Below are 24664 nucleotides of genomic sequence, written 5' to 3' on the forward strand. Positions count from 1 at the left end.
TGTATTGAATAAAATTTGGTTACTGAGGTAATGCACAAGGTTGGTGCACTTTTTGTTTCGCTTTGCAATATTGGTCGGGCTTCCCCAGCCTTGTTTGGAGCTGCACAACCCTATATGCACTGGTGGTTGAATTTTTCCAGTTCTGGTTCCATCTATCCGCCACCTATCTGGGTCTCAGAGCGCATGAGAGTTCGTTTCTGGTCACCAGTTAGAAGCAGCAGGACCAATACATAGGAAGTCATCCAGATAGTGAATGACAGAGGGAATCCCTGACCGTCACAAACTACCCACTCGAAGAAGGAACTAAAGGCCTCAAACAACACACAAGATATAGAACACCCATGGGCAAGCAGCGATCAACATAATAACCATCCTGCCACTTACAACCCAACAAATAAAAACTGTCAGGGTGCACCGGCAAGAGGCGAAAGGTGGACTCAATGTCTGTCTTCACCAAAAGGGCCCCCCCCGACCAAAGCGTCTAACCCAACAAACCGCAGCGCCAACCGATGTATAAGAAACCCCTGGGATACGATAAATGATGAATAAGCCGGAATTTGTTTGGCTCTTTTTTGGGAACCACTCCCAAAGGAGAAACCACCAAATCTGGCAATGGTGGAGAGCAGAAGGGACCCCGGCATACGACCCAGTGAAATCTCCTTTGCCAGTTTTACTGAAACCACGGTGACGGTGAGATGAGTGAGTGCTGATTGCAAATTATCCACAGGGGGAGTGGTGAGCGAAGACCACAGGGGATCCTGAACCCATCTGAAAATCCCTACCTCAGCAGGAATGCCCCCCGATAGTCTGGATACCTACTTAGAAAAGGAAGCATCCTTGCTATGCTCACTGGGGTCCTCCCTTTTTTCTGCAGCATCGCCAGACCTTCCTTTTGTGGTACACCGCATGATGGAATGGGAGCCTCCGCAGCCGGAGCACTCATGCTTGAAGTGGAATGTCGATCCAAACTTGCAGGTTTCCTCGTTGTACTGCCACAATGCCCCTTCTTTCGTCCATCCGGCAGACCCAAGGCAGTGGTCCCATCGGCCCCTGGCTGAAAAAACTGATTACCCGCCTGCACTGAAGTCATCAGCCTCATCCAGTGACTGATATCCTTGTGATGTCAACCCAAGGACAGACGAACCGCCTTACACTGGAACTGTTGATCGTAACTTAACCAGGCCAGTACCCCGTAGACACGATGAGCCTCATCAATGGAATTCAAGTAGCAAAAAAGCACTGAACAATGCTCCAGTGCCTTCTCTCCTATGACACTCGCCAAAATCGCAAACGCTTTCAACCAATTACGCTGAATCAGGCGATACTTCCATTTTTCTGGGTCCCTATCGTTAGAATGGGACCCGGGGCTTTCAGTGAGACCCCACCGTGAGGTGCGATCACAGCAGAAAGACAGGTACGCAAATTAGTGGCCCCACGTAAAAAGCTCAGTCCAGTGGGGCCACTAATTTGCATACCATCGGCATGAAGGGTTTAAGGCTTTAAATCCACAACAGTAAAATCAGTCTGTATATGCAGTAAAGCATGCTTGTTATATTCACTGTGGACCCTAAGGGGTTAATCCTCTGCATTATTAAAAAGGCTGTTTGATCCTCCCTTTTTTCCACAGTCCCCAATCCATCTGCTGATAGTACAGAGCCCTAAGGGACACTCTGCACATGCTTAGTTTGGTGTGTATTGCTAGACAGTTTTTTGGGAGGGTACGTGTGAACGGCACAGGGCCAATCAGCACTGTCCAGACAGAGGGTCAGGGGTCATGCAGCTTCATAAGACAGTCAGAGGAGAATGAAAACACCTCCTACAAGCTGTAACGAGTGCTCAGCTGGACATTGATAGAAGTCACAAGACTGCTATATACTGCTGATGAGAAAAGGTATTTAGCAGTTTACATTTACTAAAATAATTTAAAATCGCTGCTTTTAGGAGTGTCTCCATGTTAGTCTATGTGTCGATGCACACATAGGCATTTAGAGGAGTTTAGAGGCAGCAAAAAAACACTTCCAGTACGTCCAGGTGCAGCAGCATTTTAGCAGAAAATGCTTCACGTGCCTAAATGCGTATAAATGCATCTAAACATGCATTAACCTCCCTGGCGGTATGATTATTTCAGATTTTTGGTGCTGAAAGCGGTACCATTTTTTTGCATGGAAATTTTTATGGCGTTTTATATTGTAGGCCTGTAATTTTTAGGAATAACTCACTGAAATCTGTCCGAACAAGAGTCTAGTAAACATCCCGGGTAGGATAAAACTTGAAACACGAAATCATAAATTATAATTTAATAAATAATCATAAAAAATAATAATATAATAATAATACATTTAATTCAATAATGTAATCAAACCGAAAACACTGAAATTTGAAACAGCGTCAATTTCGCACATCGCTGAGCAAAGTCGCAAAATCATTTTCAGTGTCTGATGACGAATTTCCCCACAAATCATTATCACTCAATTCTGCAAGTGGTTCTAACTTACTATCGCTGTTCTCTAGCTGGTCTAAAACCGCTTTTGACCTAAAGGGACGCTTTTTGGAAGCCATGGACGTTTCTCAGTTTCCAGGCACAAAGAACAGTAAAAATGCAGGCAGGGCGCCGGACAAAGCACTCGGGACAAAATGTATGTGAAATGGTTTGATACAGTAATGTTATATTATGTGATTTTAGTGAATGTCACTTTTTGTCATTTTCAAATTTCCCGCCGCTCCGTCCCCCGTATGTCCCGACGCTCGCAGGGGACGGAACCCAGATGACAGATGCCGGCATCGGCCGGATTACATTGCCGGGGACACTGCAGGAGGGACATGGAGGGAGTGCAGGACAAGGTAAGTGATCGAGGGATCACGGAGCAGTGCCGCATGGTAAGCCTGAGTGTAGCTCGGGGTTACCGCTTGTGGTACTGAAACTTTACCTCGAGCTACACTCGGGAATACCGCCAGGGAGGTTAAGGCTGGGTTTATCAAGCACATGAGCATTCATATATTTCCATTGGCAAAATAAATTATTCTGTTCAATGAAATTTAATGCCCAAGTGCCTGGCACAACTAAACACATTTAGAAGTATTTACACACACCAATCGTTTTTTTTTTTTTGCCCAAAAAGCTGCTGCCAGGAGGAAAGGCATTTAGGAAAGCTGGGCAATCGCCCTGTGTGCATGAGGCCTAAGAGGTACTTTAGAAAATGATCAATTTACAGTGTACTTGAAATAAACGATTAGACAAGTTAAAGTAATTGTTTATTTTTTAATAATAAAAATTAGTAATAAAATAAATAATGCTGATGTGCATGACAAAAAGCACAAGTGAGACAAAAAACACTATAAATAGACGAAGAATAGTAGTTTAGGAACCCCAAAATCTACCAGGACAGGTGTAGATGACAATATGGGGATCATTTACTAAAATTGCATGGTGTAAAATCTGGTGCAGCTCTGCATAGAAACCAATCAGCTTCCGGGTTTTATTGTCAAAGTTTCATTGAACAAGCTGAAGCTGATTGGCCACCATGTACAGAACCAGATTCTGAGTGCTCCAGTTTTAGTAAATCTCCCCCTATTAGTCAGTTCAAGGAAAGGGTGGGTGCCAAAGGAACATAATCAATCAAGTATTTGTGCTTTTCACTTTGTTTCCAAAGCACAGAGCCAAAGGCCAACATCTTCAGGAGCCTTGAGACCCTTCTTCAAGGGTTTGCAGATAGGAAAATGCAGATTGACTGCTAATTGGGGGAAAACTGCTTTCCGCAGTTGTATATACAATAGATTGTATGACCGTAGGCATTGTTGTCAAGTGTTTGATCTGCTTTTCTCGGCCAGGGTTTCATGGAACTCTAGGGTTCCTCCAGAGGTTGCTAATGGTTCCTTGAGCCCTGAGCAACTTCTACCTCTCAGATAAGTATCCAATAACACCAGTGATCTTTTTAGCTGTAAGTTGGAATCCTTCCAATGAACACAGATGTAAGAGCATCATGGGACCATAATAATTACTGTGAACTTTTGATACAGAAGTTATTAGCAAGGGTTCCCTAAACCTGGAAAGTTATGTCAAAGGGTTCCTCTATGTTAGTAAAGTTGAGAAAGGCTGTGTTAGGGGAAAAAGTCTGATTGTTGGTGTTTTGCTTTGTCCTTCCGAACTCACATCTGGATCCCAATTACAGTTATTGAGGACATATTCACATTTCAGAGCAGTTTAGGAAACTCAAAGCACTTCTTCTTAAATCAATATATAGATAAATATTATATTGGATCAAACCATCACATCTGATATTTTAATATTTTTTACTTGTGTTCCAAAACTTCAAAATCTTGCTGAAACAAATTCAATGTCTTAGTTTCAGACTGTCTCCTGATTTTACAAGGTCCTATTTGGAGACCTCATTTTTATATTCTTTAGTACAAAAACAACAGGGAAAGAGGTCTCTCTGTGCCTCCTCTTTACATTTCCAAAATGAATAAACATTGCCTTTGTCAACTGTTCATTTCCAACCATTGAACCATTGGAGTTGTTCAGTAACCACAAACTGTTCATCAGTGGAATTCAGCAGGCAGGAGCATACAACGTCTTGAAGATTTTCATCATGATTAGAAGCATAAATCAATTATTGCTCCTAGTAATAGGAGTATGACTGGCATGCCGTAAGCAAGTCTGCTGGCACCATTGTAACAGGTCCTCTTTGTTTGCAAGCTGATGTCATCTGCTGATACATAACTCTGGTCTGTGACACATACACTCTCTGAGGCACACCCACCATAGAAAAGAGTGTTTTTTGTAGAACCTGAAAAAATAAATAGAAATAAAGCCACTATGGTTATGGGAATGGAAAATTGATGATTCAGCATTTTTTGATGCTCATGAATATCTGTGTGTAGATCAGTCTCTAAAAAGTATGTGCTTATGTGCTCACCAGTGTCTCCTCCACATCAGAGTTCCCAGCATTCTCCTCTACATCAGAGTCTGCCGGATTACCCCTTACAGTGAAAAGGGGAACTCTGCAGACCCTGATGTAACTGGAAACTCTGAGGTAAAGGGGAACAGAGGGGGCTCTGATATAGGGTGGTCTCTGGTCATCAGAGCCCCCCCTTACATCAGAGTTCCCCTCTACACTAAACTCTATAGCATCCCCCCTTACATCATGATCTGCAGCATTCCCCTTTACATCACAGTTCCCCTTGCATTGTAAAGGGGAATCTTGAAGACTCTGATATAATGGCAAACTTTGTGCTGGCTGCATTATATTAACCTCCCTAGCGGTATGATTATTTCAGATTTTTGGTGCGGTACCATTTTTTTTGCATTGAAATATGTATTTTTTTTAATTGTAGGCCTGTAATTTAGGAATAACTCAATGAAATCTGTCCGAACAAGAGTCTAGTAAACATTCCGGATATGATAAAACGTGAAACACAAAATCATAAATTATAATTTAATAAATAATCATAAAAAATAATAATATAATAATAATACATTTAATTCAATAATATAATCAAACCAAAAACACTGAAATTTGAAATAGAGCGCCAAGTTCGCACATCGCAAAGTCGCAGAATCGTTTTCAGTGTCTGATGACGAATGTCCCCACAAATCATTATCACTCAATTCTGCAAGTGGTTCTGATTTACTATCGCTGTTCTCTAGCTGGTCTAAAACCGCTTTTGACGTAAAGGGACACTTTTTGGACTTTTCTACGTTTCCGGGCAGAAAGAACAGTCAAAATGCAGTCAGGGGACAGGACAAAGCAGTAGGGACAAAATGTGAAATGTTTTGAAACAGCAATATTTTACTATGTGATAATCATTTTTTAAAAATTCCAAATTTGACGCCGGTTCCGGCGCCCGTATGTCCCGATGTCACAGGGACCGGAACACGGAAGCCGGATGCTGGCATTGGCCGGAGGAGATGGCCGGGGACGCTGCAGGGGACACATCGCGGGAGCGAAGGACAAGGTAAGTGCTGCAGGGACTCCCTATGCAACGCTGCATGGTAAGCCCGAGTGTAGCTCGGGGTTACCGCTTTTGGTACTGAAACTCTACCCCGAGCTACACTCGGGAATACCGCTAGGGAGGTTAACCTGACCTTCACATAAATGGAGAAATATGTTTTTTGGCTTTTTTATATAACTTAAACACATTGCTAATTGCATTGGCTGCATATCTGTAGCTTAAATATTGATATGTGCACTGTTTTGAACTTAAAATGGCCATTGTATGGACTTTTTGGAAGTGTCAATAAAATGTGTGGCTCTGTCAGTAAATTTCATGTTTTTTGTCAGTAAAAAAATTGGTGCTGCTTGCAAATTTTGGGTGTCCTGTCAGTAAATTCCGCTTCGTGGGGATGGTAACACTAGTTTAGGAATCAAAGAAATGATGGTTCATAGTGTGAATGGTATGTTATATATCAGATGATTTTCAAGGATATACTCTGCTAATTCACCTGGTTTCTTATCTTGCTACCTGTTTTTTACAAAATACTATTTACAAGGAGTAGATATAATGAAATGGCCCCTGCACTGGGCCAAGAAAAACCAGAGAGGATGGAGGGGGCCCATTTGGAAACTTTCCACTAGAGCATCATGGCTCCTGACAGCTGTTGCATTTCTTAACCCCTTAACAGCTCAGTAACATATATGTGCAGTATCAAAAAGGTGGGCTTTAACACCCACACGCACATATATGCGTTGCAAGGCGGCCAATGTTTATGTGTACTCCTAGCACAAAGACTGAGATGTTAAAGACAGCTCTTGGTCTGGACAAAAGATTGGTAGCCGGCAGAACTGGCTTCCAATCACGTGAACACTGTGAAAGCTAATGACAGTGGTCACATGATCACCAATCTGCCCCACCCCCTGATCATTCAGAACTATTAAAAGGGACGTCTGGGCAGGCAGGAAGGGGTTAAAGTCAACACCCAAAAACAAAAATATAATGTATTGCAGTTTACCAGTCCCTAGAGGTGGGGGTGTCATTAGTTTTGTTTGTTTAGGCACTTTTCAGTGTATTTTCACCTAGTGATTCTAGCAAAGGATGAAATGTTTTGGCACACTCAAGAGAGGCTGGAGTGGCCGCTGCAATAATTTACCACTAGCTGGGGACCAAGCAAGTGCGGCAGTCCTGGTTGAAGAAACAAAAAAGGATTCCTATATGGTACAAATGTCAGTCCATATATAAGTCCATATGCAGTTAGCTAGACTTAGAGGCTGCCAGCTTGCATTGAGCTAGAAGAAACTCTGTGGGAAGATGAGGAGAAAGAGGTGGCACCATCTAAGTGCAGCAAGTGTATATCTACACCAAGATGGCCCTGTTGTGGCCTGAACTGGACTGGAAGTGACGTTGGCCTTCCCCTTCCTGGTGTACCTGTGACTGCAGGAAATGCTGGGAGTCACCAGTGCTGCCTTAGACACAGGTCACAGCCAGCACTCTGGACCACAATGGATGAATTTCATAGGACAAGCACTTTTTATTATCTATCTTGTGTCTCCATTTTTATACGTGAATAAATGTTCTCAACTTGCTGCACTTAGATGGAGCCTCCTGATTCTGCCTAGCACATTTTCTGTCTTATAGAAATGTGCGTTTTGGTTCGTAATTAACTGATTTTCAGACGGAAATTTGATTTTCGGAGATTTGGATGTATATGAATCTCTAAACGGACATAGGTGTCCGTTTATGAACCAGCAGTAATAGATCGCTGCTCAGTTCTCCGGCATTCTCGGAGAACACAGTTCTCCTGTGAATGCTGTTTATGAAGCATATGTAGATCAGTTCTCCAAACTAAGGGAGAACGGTCTACAAACGCTGGAGAACGGTCTACAAACGCTGGAAAACGGCTGATTTTACTATAATCTCGCGAGATTACAGTAAAAGATCAGTTTGCTAAGCAGAGGTAAATTATCGCTGCTTAGTTTGCGGTCCCTCCAATTCTCCAGCTCTGGGCTGAAGAATCTGGAGGGAGAACACAGATCTCCAGTGAAGGGCTGAACATGTTCTCCTGAGTGTTATAAACTGTTGATGACCAGAGAATAGCTGCGATCCTCTGAATCACAGCTATTCTCTGTGTCATAAAAGGAAACCATAGTACCAAATGTCAATAAATACGAGAAAAAAAGTTATAACAAAATTAATAACTAATATACTTGCTTAATTTGGATGACATCTCATGATGTGATAGTAGTTCAGGACCATGGGGAAATGAATTAAATTTTCAAATGAGTTCAATAAATCAGATTTGAGTACATTTGTGATTTAAATCGAATTTGTAATTGTCAGAGTCAATCAGTTCAATTCCACAATCTATTGCAATTCTTATGTTTGAAAACTTGGGGGCTGCCAGATTTTGCATTATTTATTCTGATGCCACTGAAAATATTGAATATTTTCGATATATTAATAATGAACCCACCGGAAATCTAAACCAAATAGAAATATACACTGTATAGCAATCCTTCGAAAAAAAACTGCAAAATTTTCAAATCCACCCGGATCAACGAATATACGAAACGAATGCCAATGATACGATTCGAATTCTGAAAACAAATTGGTTCGATAAACGAATATGATGAAACTAAATTCTTCAATGAATGAATGCATCCGAAAAAAAATGAAACAAACATTTTCAGTGTGCACATGTCTATCTTAGAGTGTCAACATTTACTGTCTGTGCTGCATCTCTGGAGGAGCAGCATTGTTACCCTAGAACAGAAAGTGTGCTGGGACTTGAGGGGGTAGTGCTACACACACAATCTGGTGGCTGCAACCACCGGGATTGTGTATAAAACTGACAAGCAGACTCCTGTATTCCAGTCTCCGCTTGCCCCTCTGCAGGCCCGGGCCAACACGGCGGGTGCAGACGGGTGGAGGGGAGGGAGGAGAGCGGATACACGTCCACTCACCTCCCCTTCTTACTGTGACCCTGAAAGTGATGTGTGTGAATTCACTTTCAGGTCACCCTGTCATTAGAATAGCCAAGGAGGAATGTATTGCAATGCGATCTGCATTGAAATACATTCAGTGGAGCACGGAGAAGACATGCAGGGTCTTTTAGATCCTGCATGTGTTATTAAAGAGAACCTGTCACCTGCAAATCATCATAGGGAACATTGTGTCCCCTATGTGATAAAGAAAAAAAAAATATAAGCAAAATAAAAATGTTTTTATTGCCCCCCCCCCACCCCCACATATATGCATGTACAAATGTAAACACATGCACCGGGGGTGCCTACGCGTGGAAACATGTGCGACACACGTTATTTATCGCCGCGCACTCCGGAGCGATAGCAATAATTCTAGCACCTCCTCTGTAACACTAAAGTGATTACCTGTATGGACTTTTGAAGCATCGCCTATAGAAAATATAGTGTATTGAATTTTGTTGTCATTTCATGGGCACACATACATTTTAGGTATCTATTTATTGATTCAACCTCATCTTTTATATTTTACCAAAAATGTTGGTGATTTATTGCGTTTGTTTGCCCTAAAATTCATTTTATTCTCTAGGGTGTCTGATTTCAGAAAATATTATTCTCTAGGATGTCTGATTTCAGAAAATACATAATGTTTTGGGGTTTTGTGGAATCTTCAGGCGTAAAATAGTTTTTTAAACATGTGCGCATAAAATGCAAAAACGGCTCTGGCAGAGAAAGGGTTAAAACATTTGGAGACCCCCCTGCCCTATGATACAGTAAAGACTGCATACCTAGTATGGTAGTCGTTGAATATCTAACGCAGCGGTGTTGATCTCCTGTGCATGCTGAGAAATTCTGAAAATTGCAAGGTTCCAATTCTGTGGCAACATAGGAAGGACAAAGTAGGCCATTCAAGGTGAGGTTTCCTGTGGGCACTGATAACAAAAAAAGTTATATTTTCCATAGAAAATGTAAAGAACATTCATCACTATTACAATAATGGAAGTGATCATGTTGAATTATAGCAGAACCAAAGCCACTCATTTTAAAAGACTTCAATACTTCAAAATAGCCTCAGCAGCTGTAGAACAAAGGTAGGTCATAAACAGGGGAGGACTGACCATTTGGAAACTCGGGCACTGCCCGAGGGCCCGGAGTCAGTAGGGGGCCCCCTCAGATGCCCCTGGTACCTTTTTCATAGGCTTTTTTGAGTTTGGGCAAGGACACAGGGGCCCCATGATCCCTATTGCCCGGGGGCCCCATGAGTTGTCAGTCTGCCCCTTGTCATAATATTTTTCAAAATCTTTACTTTGTAGAAATGACCTTCAATTATTCATTTTTCTCAAATTGTTAAGTAGAGATGAGCGAAGAAATGAAAAATTCGATTCGACTGATTCGGCGAATTCGTGGACAATATTCGATTCGAGTCGAATAAATTCGCTGTGAATTTAACTTAAAAAAGGGTGTTTCTAGGCTTCAGAGAGACTTAATATTAGTGCAGAACACTGTACCTTTAATTTAAATGCCCTTGGAGTCTGCTGGGGAAGAGAAATAATACTGTCTGTCAGTATGACATGCAGATGAGTGCCGTCGATCTTAGAATCACTGCACACTTCACTCCTTTGGCCAGTCACGGGGCCAAAACCAGTGTTTGGAGCCACAGTGTGGCGGTGGAGGCAGCAGCAATGGGAGGCCATACAGCAACCTATGACAAAATGGAAACCAGCAGGAGCGTGAGGAGACCTGAAAGTGGCACATGGCAGAGTGGGAGCAATGGGAGGCGGTACAGGGACCCAGGTCACACTATGGGCCCAGCAGCAGCGTGACCAGGCGGTACGGGGGCCCATGGCCGATATGGGGCTTGGTGGCACCTATGGAAGGCCTGTAATCTGCCAGCAACCTATGACAAAATGGACAACCGCAGGAGTGTGAGGAGATTTCAAAGTGGCACATGGCAGAGTGGAAGCAATGGAAGGCCGTACAGGGACCCAGGTCACACTGTGGGACCAGCATCAGCGTGAACAGGCGGTACGGGGGCCCATGGCCGATTTGACCTCATTCATCCCATAGTCCTGCCGACTCACGAATAGCGTGGCCTCCTCAAAGGGCCTGAGCAAGCGCAGGTGTCACACATGAGCTGCCAATGGCTGACATCTAAGTTACACAGGGAGTACCTTTATCCGCTTTTAACATCAGGAAATCTGTGATGGCCTTTAGCTGTTCGTAAAGGCGGTCTAACATATGTAGGGTTGAATTCCACCTTGTTGCAACGTCACAGCATGAGGAGTCGGTACGGGGGCCCATGGCAGATTACATGTCTGGCAGCAGCTATGTGAGGCCCGTAATCTGCCTGCACCCTATGTCAAAAAATTTAACACACCAGCAGTGTGAAGAGACCTGAAAGTGGCACATGGCAGCAGAGTGTGGCGATGGAGACAGCAGCAATGGGAGGCCGTACAGGGACCCATGAGAGACTCTGGACTTGGCAGCAGCATGAGGAGGCGGTATATAGGGGCCCATGGCAGATTAGGGGCCTGGCAGCAGCTATGTGAGGCCCGTAATCTGCCTGCACCCTATGTCAAAAAATGTAACACACCAGCAGTGTGTGAGGAGACCTGAAAGTGGCACATGGCAGAGTGTGGCGATGGAGACAGCAGCAATGGGAGGCCGTACAGGGACCCATGAGAGACTCTGGACCTGGCAGCAGCATGAGGAGGCGGTATATAGGGGCCTATGGCAGATTAGGGGCCTGGCAGCAGCTATAGGAGGCCCATAATCTGCCAGCACCCTATGTCAAAAAATTCTACACACCAGCAGTGTGAGGAGACCTGAAAGTGGCACATGGCAGCAGAGTGTGGCGATGGAGACAGCAGCAATGGGAGGCCGTACAGGGACCCATGACAGACTCTAGACTTGGCAGCAGCATGAGGAGGCGGTATATAGGGGCCCATGGCAGATTAGGGGCCTGGCAGCAGCTATGTGAGGCCCGTAATCTGCCTGCACCCTATGTCAAAAAATTTAACACACCAGCAGTGTGAAGAGACCTGAAAGTGGCACATGGCAGCAGAGTGTGGCGATGGAGACAGCAGCAATGGGAGGCCATACAGGGACCCATGACAGACTCTGGACTTGGCAGCAGCATGAGGAGGCGGTATATAGGGGCCCATGGCAGATTAGGGGCCTGGCAGCAGCTATGTGAGGCCCGTAATCTGCCTGCACCCTATGTCAAAAAATGTAACACACCAGCAGTGTGTGAGGAGACCTGAAAGTGGCACATGGCAGAGTGTGGCGATGGAGACAGCAGCAATGGGAGGCCGTACAGGGACCCATGAGAGACTCTGGACCTGGCAGCAGCATGAGGAAGCGGTATATAGGGGCCTATGGCAGATTAGGGGCCTGGCAGCAGCTATAGGAGGCCCATAATCTGCCAGCACCCTATGTCAAAAAATTCTACACACCAGCAGTGTGTGAGGAGACCTGAAAGTGGCACATGGCAGAGTGTGGCGATGGAGACAGCAGCAATGGGAGGCCGTACAGGGACCCATGAGAGACTCTGGACCTGGCAGCAGCATGAGGAGGCGGTATATAGGGGCCTATGGCAGATTAGGGGCCTGGCAGCAGCTATAGGAGGCCCATAATCTGCCAGCACCCTATGTCAAAAAATTCTACACACCAGCAGTGTGAGGAGACCTGAAAGTGGCACATGGCAGCAGAGTGTGGCGATGGAGACAGCAGCAATGGGAGGCCGTACAGGGACCCATGACAGACTCTAGACTTGGCAGCAGCATGAGGAGGCGGTATATAGGGGCCCATGGCAGATTAGGGGCCTGGCAGGAGCTATGTGAGGCCCGTAATCTGCCTGCACCCTATGTCAAAAAATTTAACACACCAGCAGTGTGAAGAGACCTGAAAGTGGCACATGGCAGCAGAGTGTGGCGATGGAGACAGCAGCAATGGGAGGCCATACAGGGACCCATGACAGACTCTGGACTTGGCAGCAGCATGAGGAGGCGGTATATAGGGGCCCATGGCAGATTAGGGGCCTGGCAGCAGCTATGTGAGGCCCGTAATCTGCCTGCACCCTATGTCAAAAAATTTAACACACCAGCAGTGTGAAGAGACCTGAAAGTGGCACATGGCAGCAGAGTGTGGCGATGGAGACAGCAGCAATGGGAGGCCGTACAGGGACCCATGAGAGACTCTGGACTTGGCAGCAGCATGAGGAGGCGGTATATAGGGGCCCATGGCAGATTAGGGGCCTGGCAGCAGCTATGTGAGGCCCGTAATCTGCCTGCACCCTATGTCAAAAAATTTAACACACCAGCAGTGTGAAGAGACCTGAAAGTGGCACATGGCAGCAGAGTGTGGCGATGGAGACAGCAGCAATGGGAGGCCATACAGGGACCCATGACAGACTCTGGACTTGGCAGCAGCATGAGGAGGCGGTATATAGGGGCCCATGGCAGATTAGGGGCCTGGCAGCAGCTATGTGAGGCCCGTAATCTGCCTGCACCCTATGTCAAAAAATTTAACACACCAGCAGTGTGAAGAGACCTGAAAGTGGCACATGGCAGCAGAGTGTGGCGATGGAGACAGCAGCAATGGGAGGCCGTACAGGGACCCATGAGAGACTCTGGACTTGGCAGCAGCATGAGGAGGCGGTATATAGGGGCCCATGGCAGATTAGGGGCCTGGCAGCAGCTATGTGAGGCCCGTAATCTGCCTGCACCCTATGTCAAAAAATGTAACACACCAGCAGTGTGTGAGGAGACCTGAAAGTGGCACATGGCAGAGTGTGGCGATGGAGACAGCAGCAATGGGAGGCCGTACAGGGACCCATGAGAGACTCTGGACCTGGCAGCAGCATGAGGAGGCGGTATATAGGGGCCTATGGCAGATTAGGGGCCTGGCAGCAGCTATAGGAGGCCCATAATCTGCCAGCACCCTATGTCAAAAAATTCTACACACCAGCAGTGTGAGGAGACCTGAAAGTGGCACATGGCAGCAGAGTGTGGCGATGGAGACAGCAGCAATGGGAGGCCGTACAGGGACCCATGACAGACTCTAGACTTGGCAGCAGCATGAGGAGGCGGTATATAGGGGCCCATGGCAGATTAGGGGCCTGGCAGGAGCTATGTGAGGCCCGTAATCTGCCTGCACCCTATGTCAAAAAATTTAACACACCAGCAGTGTGAAGAGACCTGAAAGTGGCACATGGCAGCAGAGTGTGGCGATGGAGACAGCAGCAATGGGAGGCCATACAGGGACCCATGACAGACTCTGGACTTGGCAGCAGCATGAGGAGGCGGTATATAGGGGCCCATGGCAGATTAGGGGCCTGGCAGCAGCTATGTGAGGCCCGTAATCTGCCTGCACCCTATGTCAAAAAATGTAACACACCAGCAGTGTGTGAGGAGACCTGAAAGTGGCACATGGCAGAGTGGGAGCAATGGGAGGCGGTACAGGGACCCAGGTCACACTATGGGCCCAGCAGCAGCGTGACCAGGCGGTACGGGGGCCCATGGCCGATATGGGGCTTGGTGGCACCTATGGAAGGCCTGTAATCTGCCAGCAACCTATGACAAAATGGACAACCGCAGGAGTGTGAGGAGATTTCAAAGTGGCACATGGCAGAGTGGAAGCAATGGAAGGCCGTACAGGGACCCAGGTCACACTGTGGGACCAGCATCAGCGTGAACAGGCGGTACGGGGGCCCATGGCCGATTTGACCTCATTCATCCCATAGTCCTGCCGACTCACGAATAGCGTGGCCTCCTCAAAGGGCCTGAGCAAGCGCAGGTGTCACACATGAGCTGCCAATGGCTGACATCTAAGTTACACAGGGAGTACCTTTATCCGCTTTTAACATCAGGAAATCTGTGATGGCCTTTAGCTGTTCGTAAAGGCGGTCTAACATATGTAGGGTTGAATTCCACCTTGTTGCAACGTCACAGCATGAGGAGTCGGTACGGGGGCCCATGGCAGATTACATGTCTGGCAGCAGCTATGTGAGGCCCGTAATCTGCCTGCACCCTATGTCAAAAAATTTAACACACCAGCAGTGTGAAGAGACCTGAAAGTGGCACATGGCAGCAGAGTGTGGCGATGGAGACAGCAGCAATGGGAGGCCGTACAGGGACCCATGAGAGACTCTGGACTTGGCAGCAGCATGAGGAGGCGGTATATAGGGGCCCATGGCAGATTAGGGGCCTGGCAGCAGCTATGTGAGGCCCGTAATCTGCCTGCACCCTATGTCAAAAAATGTAACACACCAGCAGTGTGTGAGGAGACCTGAAAGTGGCACATGGCAGAGTGTGGCGATGGAGACAGCAGCAATGGGAGGCCGTACAGGGACCCATGAGAGACTCTGGACCTGGCAGCAGCATGAGGAGGCGGTATATAGGGGCCTATGGCAGATTAGGGGCCTGGCAGCAGCTATAGGAGGCCCATAATCTGCCAGCACCCTATGTCAAAAAATTCTACACACCAGCAGTGTGAGGAGACCTGAAAGTGGCACATGGCAGCAGAGTGTGGCGATGGAGACAGCAGCAATGGGAGGCCGTACAGGGACCCATGACAGACTCTAGACTTGGCAGCAGCATGAGGAGGCGGTATATAGGGGCCCATGGCAGATTAGGGGCCTGGCAGCAGCTATGTGAGGCCCGTAATCTGCCTGCACCCTATGTCAAAAAATTTAACACACCAGCAGTGTGAAGAGACCTGAAAGTGGCACATGGCAGCAGAGTGTGGCGATGGAGACAGCAGCAATGGGAGGCCATACAGGGACCCATGACAGACTCTGGACTTGGCAGCAGCATGAGGAGGCGGTATATAGGGGCCCATGGCAGATTAGGGGCCTGGCAGCAGCTATGTGAGGCCCGTAATCTGCCTGCACCCTATGTCAAAAAATGTAACACACCAGCAGTGTGTGAGGAGACCTGAAAGTGGCACATGGCAGAGTGTGGCGATGGAGACAGCAGCAATGGGAGGCCGTACAGGGACCCATGAGAGACTCTGGACCTGGCAGCAGCATGAGGAAGCGGTATATAGGGGCCTATGGCAGATTAGGGGCCTGGCAGCAGCTATAGGAGGCCCATAATCTGCCAGCACCCTATGTCAAAAAATTCTACACACCAGCAGTGTGTGAGGAGACCTGAAAGTGGCACATGGCAGAGTGTGGCGATGGAGACAGCAGCAATGGGAGGCCGTACAGGGACCCATGAGAGACTCTGGACCTGGCAGCAGCATGAGGAGGCGGTATATAGGGGCCTATGGCAGATTAGGGGCCTGGCAGCAGCTATAGGAGGCCCATAATCTGCCAGCACCCTATGTCAAAAAATTCTACACACCAGCAGTGTGAGGAGACCTGAAAGTGGCACATGGCAGCAGAGTGTGGCGATGGAGACAGCAGCAATGGGAGGCCGTACAGGGACCCATGAGAGACTCTGGACTTGGCAGCAGCATGAGGAGGCGGTATATAGGGGCCTATGGCAGATTAGGGGCCTGGCAGCAGCTATAGGAGGCCCATAATCTGCCAGCACCCTATGTCAAAAAATTCTACACACCAGCAGTGTGAGGAGACCTGAAAGTGGCACATGGCAGCAGAGTGTGGCGATGGAGACAGCAGCAATGGGAGGCCGTACAGGGACCCATGAGAGACTCTGGACTTGGCAGCAGCATGAGGAGGCGGTATATAGGGGCCCATGGCAGATTAGGGGCCTGGCAGCAGCTATGTGAGGCCCGTAATCTGCCTGCACCCTATGTCAAAAAATTTAACACACCAGCAGTGTGAAGAGACCTGAAAGTGGCACATGGCAGCAGAGTGTGGCGATGGAGACAGCAGCAATGGGAGGCCGTACAGGGACCCATGAGAGACTCTGGACTTGGCAGCAGCATGAGGAGGCGGTATATAGGGGCCCATGGCAGATTAGGGGCCTGGCAGCAGCTATGTGAGGCCCGTAATCTGCCTGCACCCTATGTCAAAAAATTTAACACACCAGCAGTGTGAAGAGACCTGAAAGTGGCACATGGCAGCAGAGTGTGGCGATGGAGACAGCAGCAATGGGAGGCCGTACAGGGACCCATGAGAGACTCTGGACTTGGCAGCAGCATGAGGAGGCGGTATATAGGGGCCCATGGCAGATTAGGGGCCTGGCAGCAGCTATGTGAGGCCCGTAATCTGCCTGCACCCTATGTCAAAAAATTTAACACACCAGCAGTGTGAAGAGACCTGAAAGTGGCACATGGCAGCAGAGTGTGGCGATGGAGACAGCAGCAATGGGAGGCCGTACAGGGACCCATGACAGACTCTAGACTTGGCAGCAGCATGAGGAGGCGATATATAGGGGCCCATGGCAGATTAGGGGCCTGGCAGCAGCTATGTGAGGCCCGTAATCTGCCTGCACCCTATGTCAAAAAATTTAACACACCAGCAGTGTGAAGAGACCTGAAAGTGGCACATGGCAGCAGAGTGTGGCGATGGAGACAGCAGCAATGGGAGGCCATACAGGGACCCATGACAGACTCTGGACTTGGCAGCAGCATGAGGAGGCGGTATATAGGGGCCCATGGCAGATTAGGGGCCTGGCAGGAGCTATGTGAGGCCCGTAATCTGCCTGCACCCTATGTCAAAAAATTTAACACACCAGCAGTGTGAAGAGACCTGAAAGTGGCACATGGCAGCAGAGTGTGGCGATGGAGACAGCAGCAATGGGAGGCCGTACAGGGACCCATGAGAGACTCTGGACTTGGCAGCAGCATGAGGAGGCGGTATATAGGGGCCCATGGCAGATTAGGGGCCTGGCAGCAGCTATGTGAGGCCCGTAATCTGCCTGCACCCTATGTCAAAAAATTTAACACACCAGCAGTGTGAAGAGACCTGAAAGTGGCACATGGCAGCAGAGTGTGGCGATGGAGACAGCAGCAATGGGAGGCCGTACAGGGACCCATGAGAGACTCTGGACTTGGCAGCAGCATGAGGAGGCGGTATATAGGGGCCCATGGCAGATTAGGGGCCTGGCAGCAGCTATGTGAGGCCCGTAATCTGCCTGCACCCTATGTCAAAAAATGTAACACACCAGCAGTGTGTGAGGAGACCTGAAAGTGGCACATGTTTGAGGCATGATTCATGGCGGATTTAGTCAGTTGTGTCAGGAACTGGTGGTTTGAAATCCAGACTAATCCACGCCTGATTCATTTTCACAAACGTGAGTCTCTCCACACTTTGGGTGGACAGTCGTGTCCTCCGCGGAGTTACAATACCTCCTGCCGCACTAAACACGCGCTCCGATGCCACGCTACTGGCCGGGCATGACAGCCTTTCAAGGGCAAATTCAGCTAGTTGGGGCCAAAGGTCAAGTTTCGTTGCCCAGTAGTCAAGGGGATTGTCTACCTCGGTTGGCAGGGTGCTGTCCAAGTAGGCCCAAGCCTGTTGTTTGAGCTCCTGCTCCAGGTCCACCTGATGCTGCTGCTGCTGCTGCGGCTGGTTAGTAGTTTCCTCACTGCGCTGGTGAAGAAAGCTACTCATCATCGACTGCAGACTGAGGCAGCCGCTGCTGGTGGAGCTGCCACTGCTCCTACCACCCCACCCCTCCCCTGCTGCCATGGCAGCGGAACGCGAGCGCACAGGGCCCACAGTGTCTGAGGATGGACGTTGGCGCACAAAGGCAGAGACCAACTGACTACATAGGTGGTTTTTATAGTACGTAATTTTGGCCTCCCTCTCAGCAGGTGTGAAAAAGGCCACCATTTTGGACCGGTAGCGAGGGTCCAACAAGGTGGACAGCCAAAAGTCATCCCTCTGTCTGATGGTTATTATTCGGCTGTCGCTACGCAAGCAACCGAGCATGCTATGGGCCATTTGTGCCAAGGAATGCGAGGGACTCCCTGCCTCCATCTCCACAGCATACTGCCACGGTGCGTCTGGGTCCTCTGTCTCCTCCTCCTCCTCCTCTACCAGATGCTCCTGCTCCTCCACTCCTGTCCGCTGAGTGGAAAAACCACCCATTTCACTCAATAATTCCTGAGCACAAATGTCCTCCTCTACCTCCTCCTCTTCTTCCTGTCCTGCCCCCACAGGGGTCATGTGGCGTTGAGATCTGTGCGCCACGTCTACCGCACCCTGACCAGCCATTGTTAACAGCATTTGTTCCAGGACGTGCAACAGAGGAATGACGTCGTTCATCCCATAGTCCTGCCGACTCACGAATAGCGTGGCCTCCTCAAAGGGCCTGAGCAAGCGGCAGGTGTCACGCATGAGCTGCCAATGGCTGACATCTAAGTTACACAGGGGAGTACCTTTATCCGCTTGTAACATCAGGAAATCGGTGATGGCCTTTCGCTGCTCGTAAAGGCGGTCTAACATGTGTAGGGTTGAATTCCACCTTGTTGCAACGTCGCAGATCAGGCGATGCTGTGGAATTCCGTTCTGACGCTGCAGCTCAATGAGGGTGTTCTTTGCGGTGTAGGAATGGCTGAAATGCATGCACAGTTTACGTGACATTTTAAGGATGTCTTGCAGTGGGATGGTGGATTTTAGGAACCGCTTGACAACCAGATTGAACACGTGAGCCATGCATGGCGCATGGCACAACCTTCCTTGACGCAGAGCAGACACCATGTTCTTTCCGTTGTCAGTCAACATGGTTCCGATTTTTAGTTTGCGCGGAGACAGCCATCTGTCGATTTCTCTGTTCATTACACTCAGCAGTTCCTCCCCTGTGTGACTACGTTCGCCAAGGCATACCAGGTGCAGCACAGCGTGACACCGTTGCGCCCTGCACATGTGATATGCCGGTCGGGTAATGGGACTTGGCACGGGGGTGGCGGCTGAGGACACGGCGGAAAAAGAGGTGGTAGAGGCGGACATGCTTGCTGGACCAAGGACGTGCAAACGTGGAGGCAAAAGCGTCGTGACCTGTCCAAGTTGCTGGTGCGGCTGTGCCGGCACCACGTTCACCCAGTGGGCCGTAAATGACATGTACTGTCCCTGACCGTAGTTACAGCTCCACACGTCGGCGCTGCCGTGCACTTTGGCAGAGACCGACATGCTCAAAGACTGGCCCACCATCTCTTCTACATGTGAATGCAGGGCTGGCACTGCCTTTTGGGCAAAGAAATGACGGCTTGGCACTCTCCACCGCGGCGCGGCACAAGCCATCATTTCTCGGAAAGGTGCTGAGTCCACCAGTTGGAAAGGGAGGGACTGCAGCACCAGCAACTTGGACAGGAGGACGTTCAGCTTTTGCACCGTCGGGTGCGTGCTCGCAAACTGTTGTCTCTTGGATACGGATTCCAAGAAAGACTGTTGACGGAATCCGAGAAGAGGAGTAGCAGGAGAAGGAGCATCTGAACGAGCGGAAGATGCCAATGAGCGACAACTCCCCTCAGCAGAGGTGTTGGAGCCTTGACTGGCTGATAGAGGGCGATTGACGACGTCGGGTGACGGAGCAAGTAACGGAGCGGGTGATGGAGCGGGGGCTGGGGCAGGCAGAACCGCCGTATGTTTATCACGGTTTTCCCAGGCCACCGAATGGTGACGCTGCATATGCTGACGCAACGCTGTAGTCCCAACATGGGCCCCCTGGCCACGCTTGCATTTCTGGCCACATAGTCGACATACGGCTACGTTTACTTCCTCGGGCGGCTTGAGGAAAAATTGCCACACCACCGAGTAGGAAACTTTGCCCCCGCTACTCTTCACTGGCTGACTGCTACTTCCTCCGTGCGCAACGGCACCACTACTGGCCGTGGTGGTAGGCTGCAGTGGAGCTGGTGCTCTACTCCGTGGACGTTTGGCTCCACTGACACTGATGCGACCCTGCTGCTGTCTCCTGGGCAACCCACCGACTGTTTTGCTCGCTGCCAAGCTGCCACCCTCTTCTCCTGATGATGCGGAAGAAATTGCCTGATGACGACGAGGCTGCCAAGTGCGATCAACCTCCTCATCATCAAGTAGGGTCTCCGCCTCACTACTAGCCCCCTCGGCTGCGTCTGGGTCAGGAGACAGACCTGTCTCTAGACCGGCTACCGAGCCACTCTCCTCGCCAGTACTTGTTCGCTTGGCTGCTGAAAAGGCCGATGTCTCCCCCCGTTCCTGACCGCCCTCTGTTAGCTCTTCCTCACTGTACAGTGGGGCTGAGCCCACAGCATGCGATACTTCGCTTGGTGAGGGAACAGCAAAGGACAGGGGCAGGTAGAGGACACGTGATTTCAGTGGGCTTGGTCCCGGGCCATGCCAACTAACGGTTGTGTCTGACGTACCCACCGACCGTTGGCTGTAGGTGTCAGAGGTGACCTGGGAAGAGGAAGACGACCGAGCCAACCAATCAATGACGGCAGGGTTGTCGGTGGAGACACGACCGCTGGATGACACCGGGAGCACTGGCCTCTGGCTGCGAATACTGCTGCCTCGACCCCTTCCTCTGCTGCCACGTCTGCTCGCTCCTAAAACATTGCCTCCTCTGCCACTCCTCTGCATGTTGTCTGACATACTATTTAATTCAACGATTAGGTGTCCCTGAGTAACAATTCTCTGGCACTCAGTAACAATTCTGTCTGTCCCTGAGTATGAATTCTGTGGCCCTGAGTAACAATTCTGTGTCTGTGCGAGTAACAATTCTGTGTCTGTGCAAGTAACAATTTTGTGTCTGTGCGAGTAACAAATCTCTGGCACTCAGTAACAATTCTGTCTGTCCCTGAGTAACAATTCTCTGGCACTCAGTAACAATTCTGTCTGTCCCTGAGTAACAATTCTCTGGCACTCAGTAACAATTCTGTCTGTCCCTGAGTATGAATTCTGTGGCCCTGAGTAACAATTCTGTGTCTGTGCGAGTAACAATTCTGTGTCTGTGCAAGTAACAATTTTGTGTCTGTGCGAGTAACAATTCTCTGGCACTCAGTAACAATTCTGTCTGTCCCTGAGTAACAATTCTCTGGCACTCAGTAACAATTCTGTCTGTCCCTGAGTATGAATTCTGTGGCCCTGAGTAACAATTCTGTGTCTGTGCGAGTAACAATTCTGTGTCTGTGCAAGTAACAATTTTGTGTCTGTGCGAGTAACAAATCTCTGGCACTCAGTAACAATTCTGTCTGTCCCTGAGTAACAATTCTCTGGCACTCAGTAACAATTCTGTCTGTCCCTGAGTAACAATTCTCTGGCACTCAGTAACAATTCTGTCTGTCCCTGAGTATGAATTCTGTGGCCCTGAGTAACAATTCTGTGTCTGTGCGAGTAACAATTCTGTGTCTGTGCAAGTAACAATTTTGTGTCTGTGCGAGTAACAAATCTCTGGCACTCAGTAACAATTCTGTCTGTCCCTGAGTAACAATTCTCTGGCACTCAGTAACAATTCTGTCTGTCCCTGAGTAACAATTCTCTGGCACTCAGTAACAATTCTGTCTGTCCCTGAGTATGAATTCTGTGGCCCTGAGTAACAATTCTGTGTCTGTGCGAGTAACAATTCTGTGTCTGTGCAAGTAACAATTTTGTGTCTGTGCGAGTAACAATTCTCTGGCACTCAGTAACAATTCTGTCTGTCCCTGAGTAACAATTCTCTGGCACTCAGTAACAATTCTGTCTGTCCCTGAGTATGAATTCTGTGGCCCTGAGTAACAATTCTGTGTCTGTGCGAGTAACAATTCTGTGTCTGTGCAAGTAACAATTTTGTGTCTGTGCGAGTAACAATTCTCTGGCACTCAGTAACAATTCTGTCTGTCCCTGAGTAACAATTCTCTGGCACTCAGTAACAATTCTGTCTGTCCCTGAGTAACAATTCTCTGGCACTCAGTAACAATTCTGTCTATCCCTGAGTATGAATTCTGTGGCCCTGAGTAACAATTCTGTGTCTGTGCGAGTAACAATTCTGTGTCTGTGCAAGTAACAATTTTGTGTCTGTGCGAGTAACAAATCTCTGGCACTCAGTAACAATTCTGTCTGTCCCTGAGTAACAATTCTCTGGCACTCAGTAACAATTCTGTCTGTCCCTGAGTAACAATTCTCTGGCACTCAGTAACAATTCTGTCTATCCCTGAGTATGAATTCTGTGGCCCTGAGTAACAATTCTGTGTCTGTGCGAGTAACAATTCTGTGTCTGTGCAAGTAACAATTTTGTGTCTGTGCGAGTAACAATTCTCTGGCACTCAGTAACAATTCTGTCTGTCCCTGAGTAACAATTCTCTGGCACTCAGTAACAATTCTGTCTGTCCCTGAGTAACAATTCTCTGGCACTCAGTAACAATTCTGTCTGTCCCTGAGTAACAATTCTCTGGCACTCAGTAACAATTCTGTCTGTCCCTGAGTAACAATTCTCTGGCACTCAGTAACAATTCTGTCTGTCCCTGAGTATGAATTCTGTGGCCCTGAGTAACAATTCTGTGTCTGTGCGAGTAACAATTCTGTGTCTGTGCAAGTAACAATTTTGTGTCTGTGCGAGTAACAAATCTCTGGCACTCAGTAACAATTCTGTCTGTCCCTGAGTAACAATTCTCTGGCACTCAGTAACAATTCTGTCTGTCCCTGAGTAACAATTCTCTGGCACTCAGTAACAATTCTGTCTGTCCCTGAGTATGAATTCTGTGGCCCTGAGTAACAATTCTGTGTCTGTGCGAGTAACAATTCTGTGTCTGTGCAAGTAACAATTTTGTGTCTGTGCGAGTAACAATTCTCTGGCACTCAGTAACAATTCTGTCTGTCCCTGAGTAACAATTCTCTGGCACTCAGTAACAATTCTGTCTGTCCCTGAGTAACAATTCTCTGGCACTCAGTAACAATTCTGTCTATCCCTGAGTATGAATTCTGTGGCCCTGAGTAACAATTCTGTGTCTGTGCGAGTAACAATTCTGTGTCTGTGCAAGTAACAATTTTGTGTCTGTGCGAGTAACAATTCTCTGGCACTCAGTAACAATTCTGTCTGTCCCTGAGTAACAATTCTCTGGCACTCAGTAACAATTCTGTCTGTCCCTGAGTAACAATTCTCTGGCACTCAGTAACAATTCTGTCTGTCCCTGAGTAACAATTCTCTGGCACTCAGTAACAATTCTGTCTGTCCCTGAGTAACAATTCTCTGGCACTCAGTAACAATTCTGTCTGTCCCTGAGTATGAATTCTGTGGCCCTGAGTAACAATTCTGTGTCTGTGCGAGTAACAATTCTGTGTCTGTGCAAGTAACAATTTTGTGTCTGTGCGAGTAACAATTCTCTGGCACTCAGTAACAATTCTGTCTGTCCCTGAGTAACAATTCTCTGGCACTCAGTAACAATTCTGTCTGTCCCTGAGTAACAATTCTCTGGCACTCAGTAACAATTCTGTCTGTCCCTGAGTATGAATTCTGTGGCCCTGAGTAACAATTCTGTGTCTGTGCGAGTAACAATTCTGTGTCTGTGCAAGTAACAATTTTGTGTCTGTGCGAGTAACAATTCTCTGGCACTCAGTAACAATTCTGTCTGTCCCTGAGTAACAATTCTCTGGCACTCAGTAACAATTCTGTCTGTCCCTGAGTAACAATTCTCTGGCACTCAGTAACAATTCTGTCTATCCCTGAGTATGAATTCTGTGGCCCTGAGTAACAATTCTGTGTCTGTGCGAGTAACAATTCTGTGTCTGTGCAAGTAACAATTTTGTGTCTGTGCGAGTAACAATTCTCTGGCACTCAGTAACAATTCTGTCTGTCCCTGAGTAACAATTCTCTGGCACTCAGTAACAATTCTGTCTGTCCCTGAGTAACAATTCTCTGGCACTCAGTAACAATTCTGTC

At 48.1% G+C, this 24664-nt stretch overlaps 1 protein-coding gene across 1 annotated transcript in view; it reads right to left on the bottom strand.

The window, feature by feature from the left end:
• Positions 1-3239: 3239 nt before the first annotated feature.
• The window catches only part of LOC149462976 (phospholipase A2 inhibitor and Ly6/PLAUR domain-containing protein-like), a 28798-nt gene continuing 7373 nt past the window's right edge, over positions 3240-24664 (bottom strand). Inside the window, exons 4-5 of the mRNA XM_089676042.1 lie at positions 9704-9847; positions 3240-4787 (exon numbers count right to left, since the gene is read on the bottom strand). Of these exons, the coding sequence (XP_089532168.1) occupies positions 4594-4787; positions 9704-9847 (338 nt within the window). The 3' untranslated portion in view covers positions 3240-4593. The remainder of the gene's footprint in view (positions 4788-9703; positions 9848-24664) is intronic.

Source organism: Staurois parvus, unplaced genomic scaffold (genome assembly GCF_062004578.1).
Source record: "Staurois parvus isolate SC_StPar_1 unplaced genomic scaffold, SC_StPar_1.0 ptg000163l, whole genome shotgun sequence".
Classification (NCBI taxonomy): Eukaryota; Metazoa; Chordata; class Amphibia; order Anura; family Ranidae; genus Staurois; species Staurois parvus.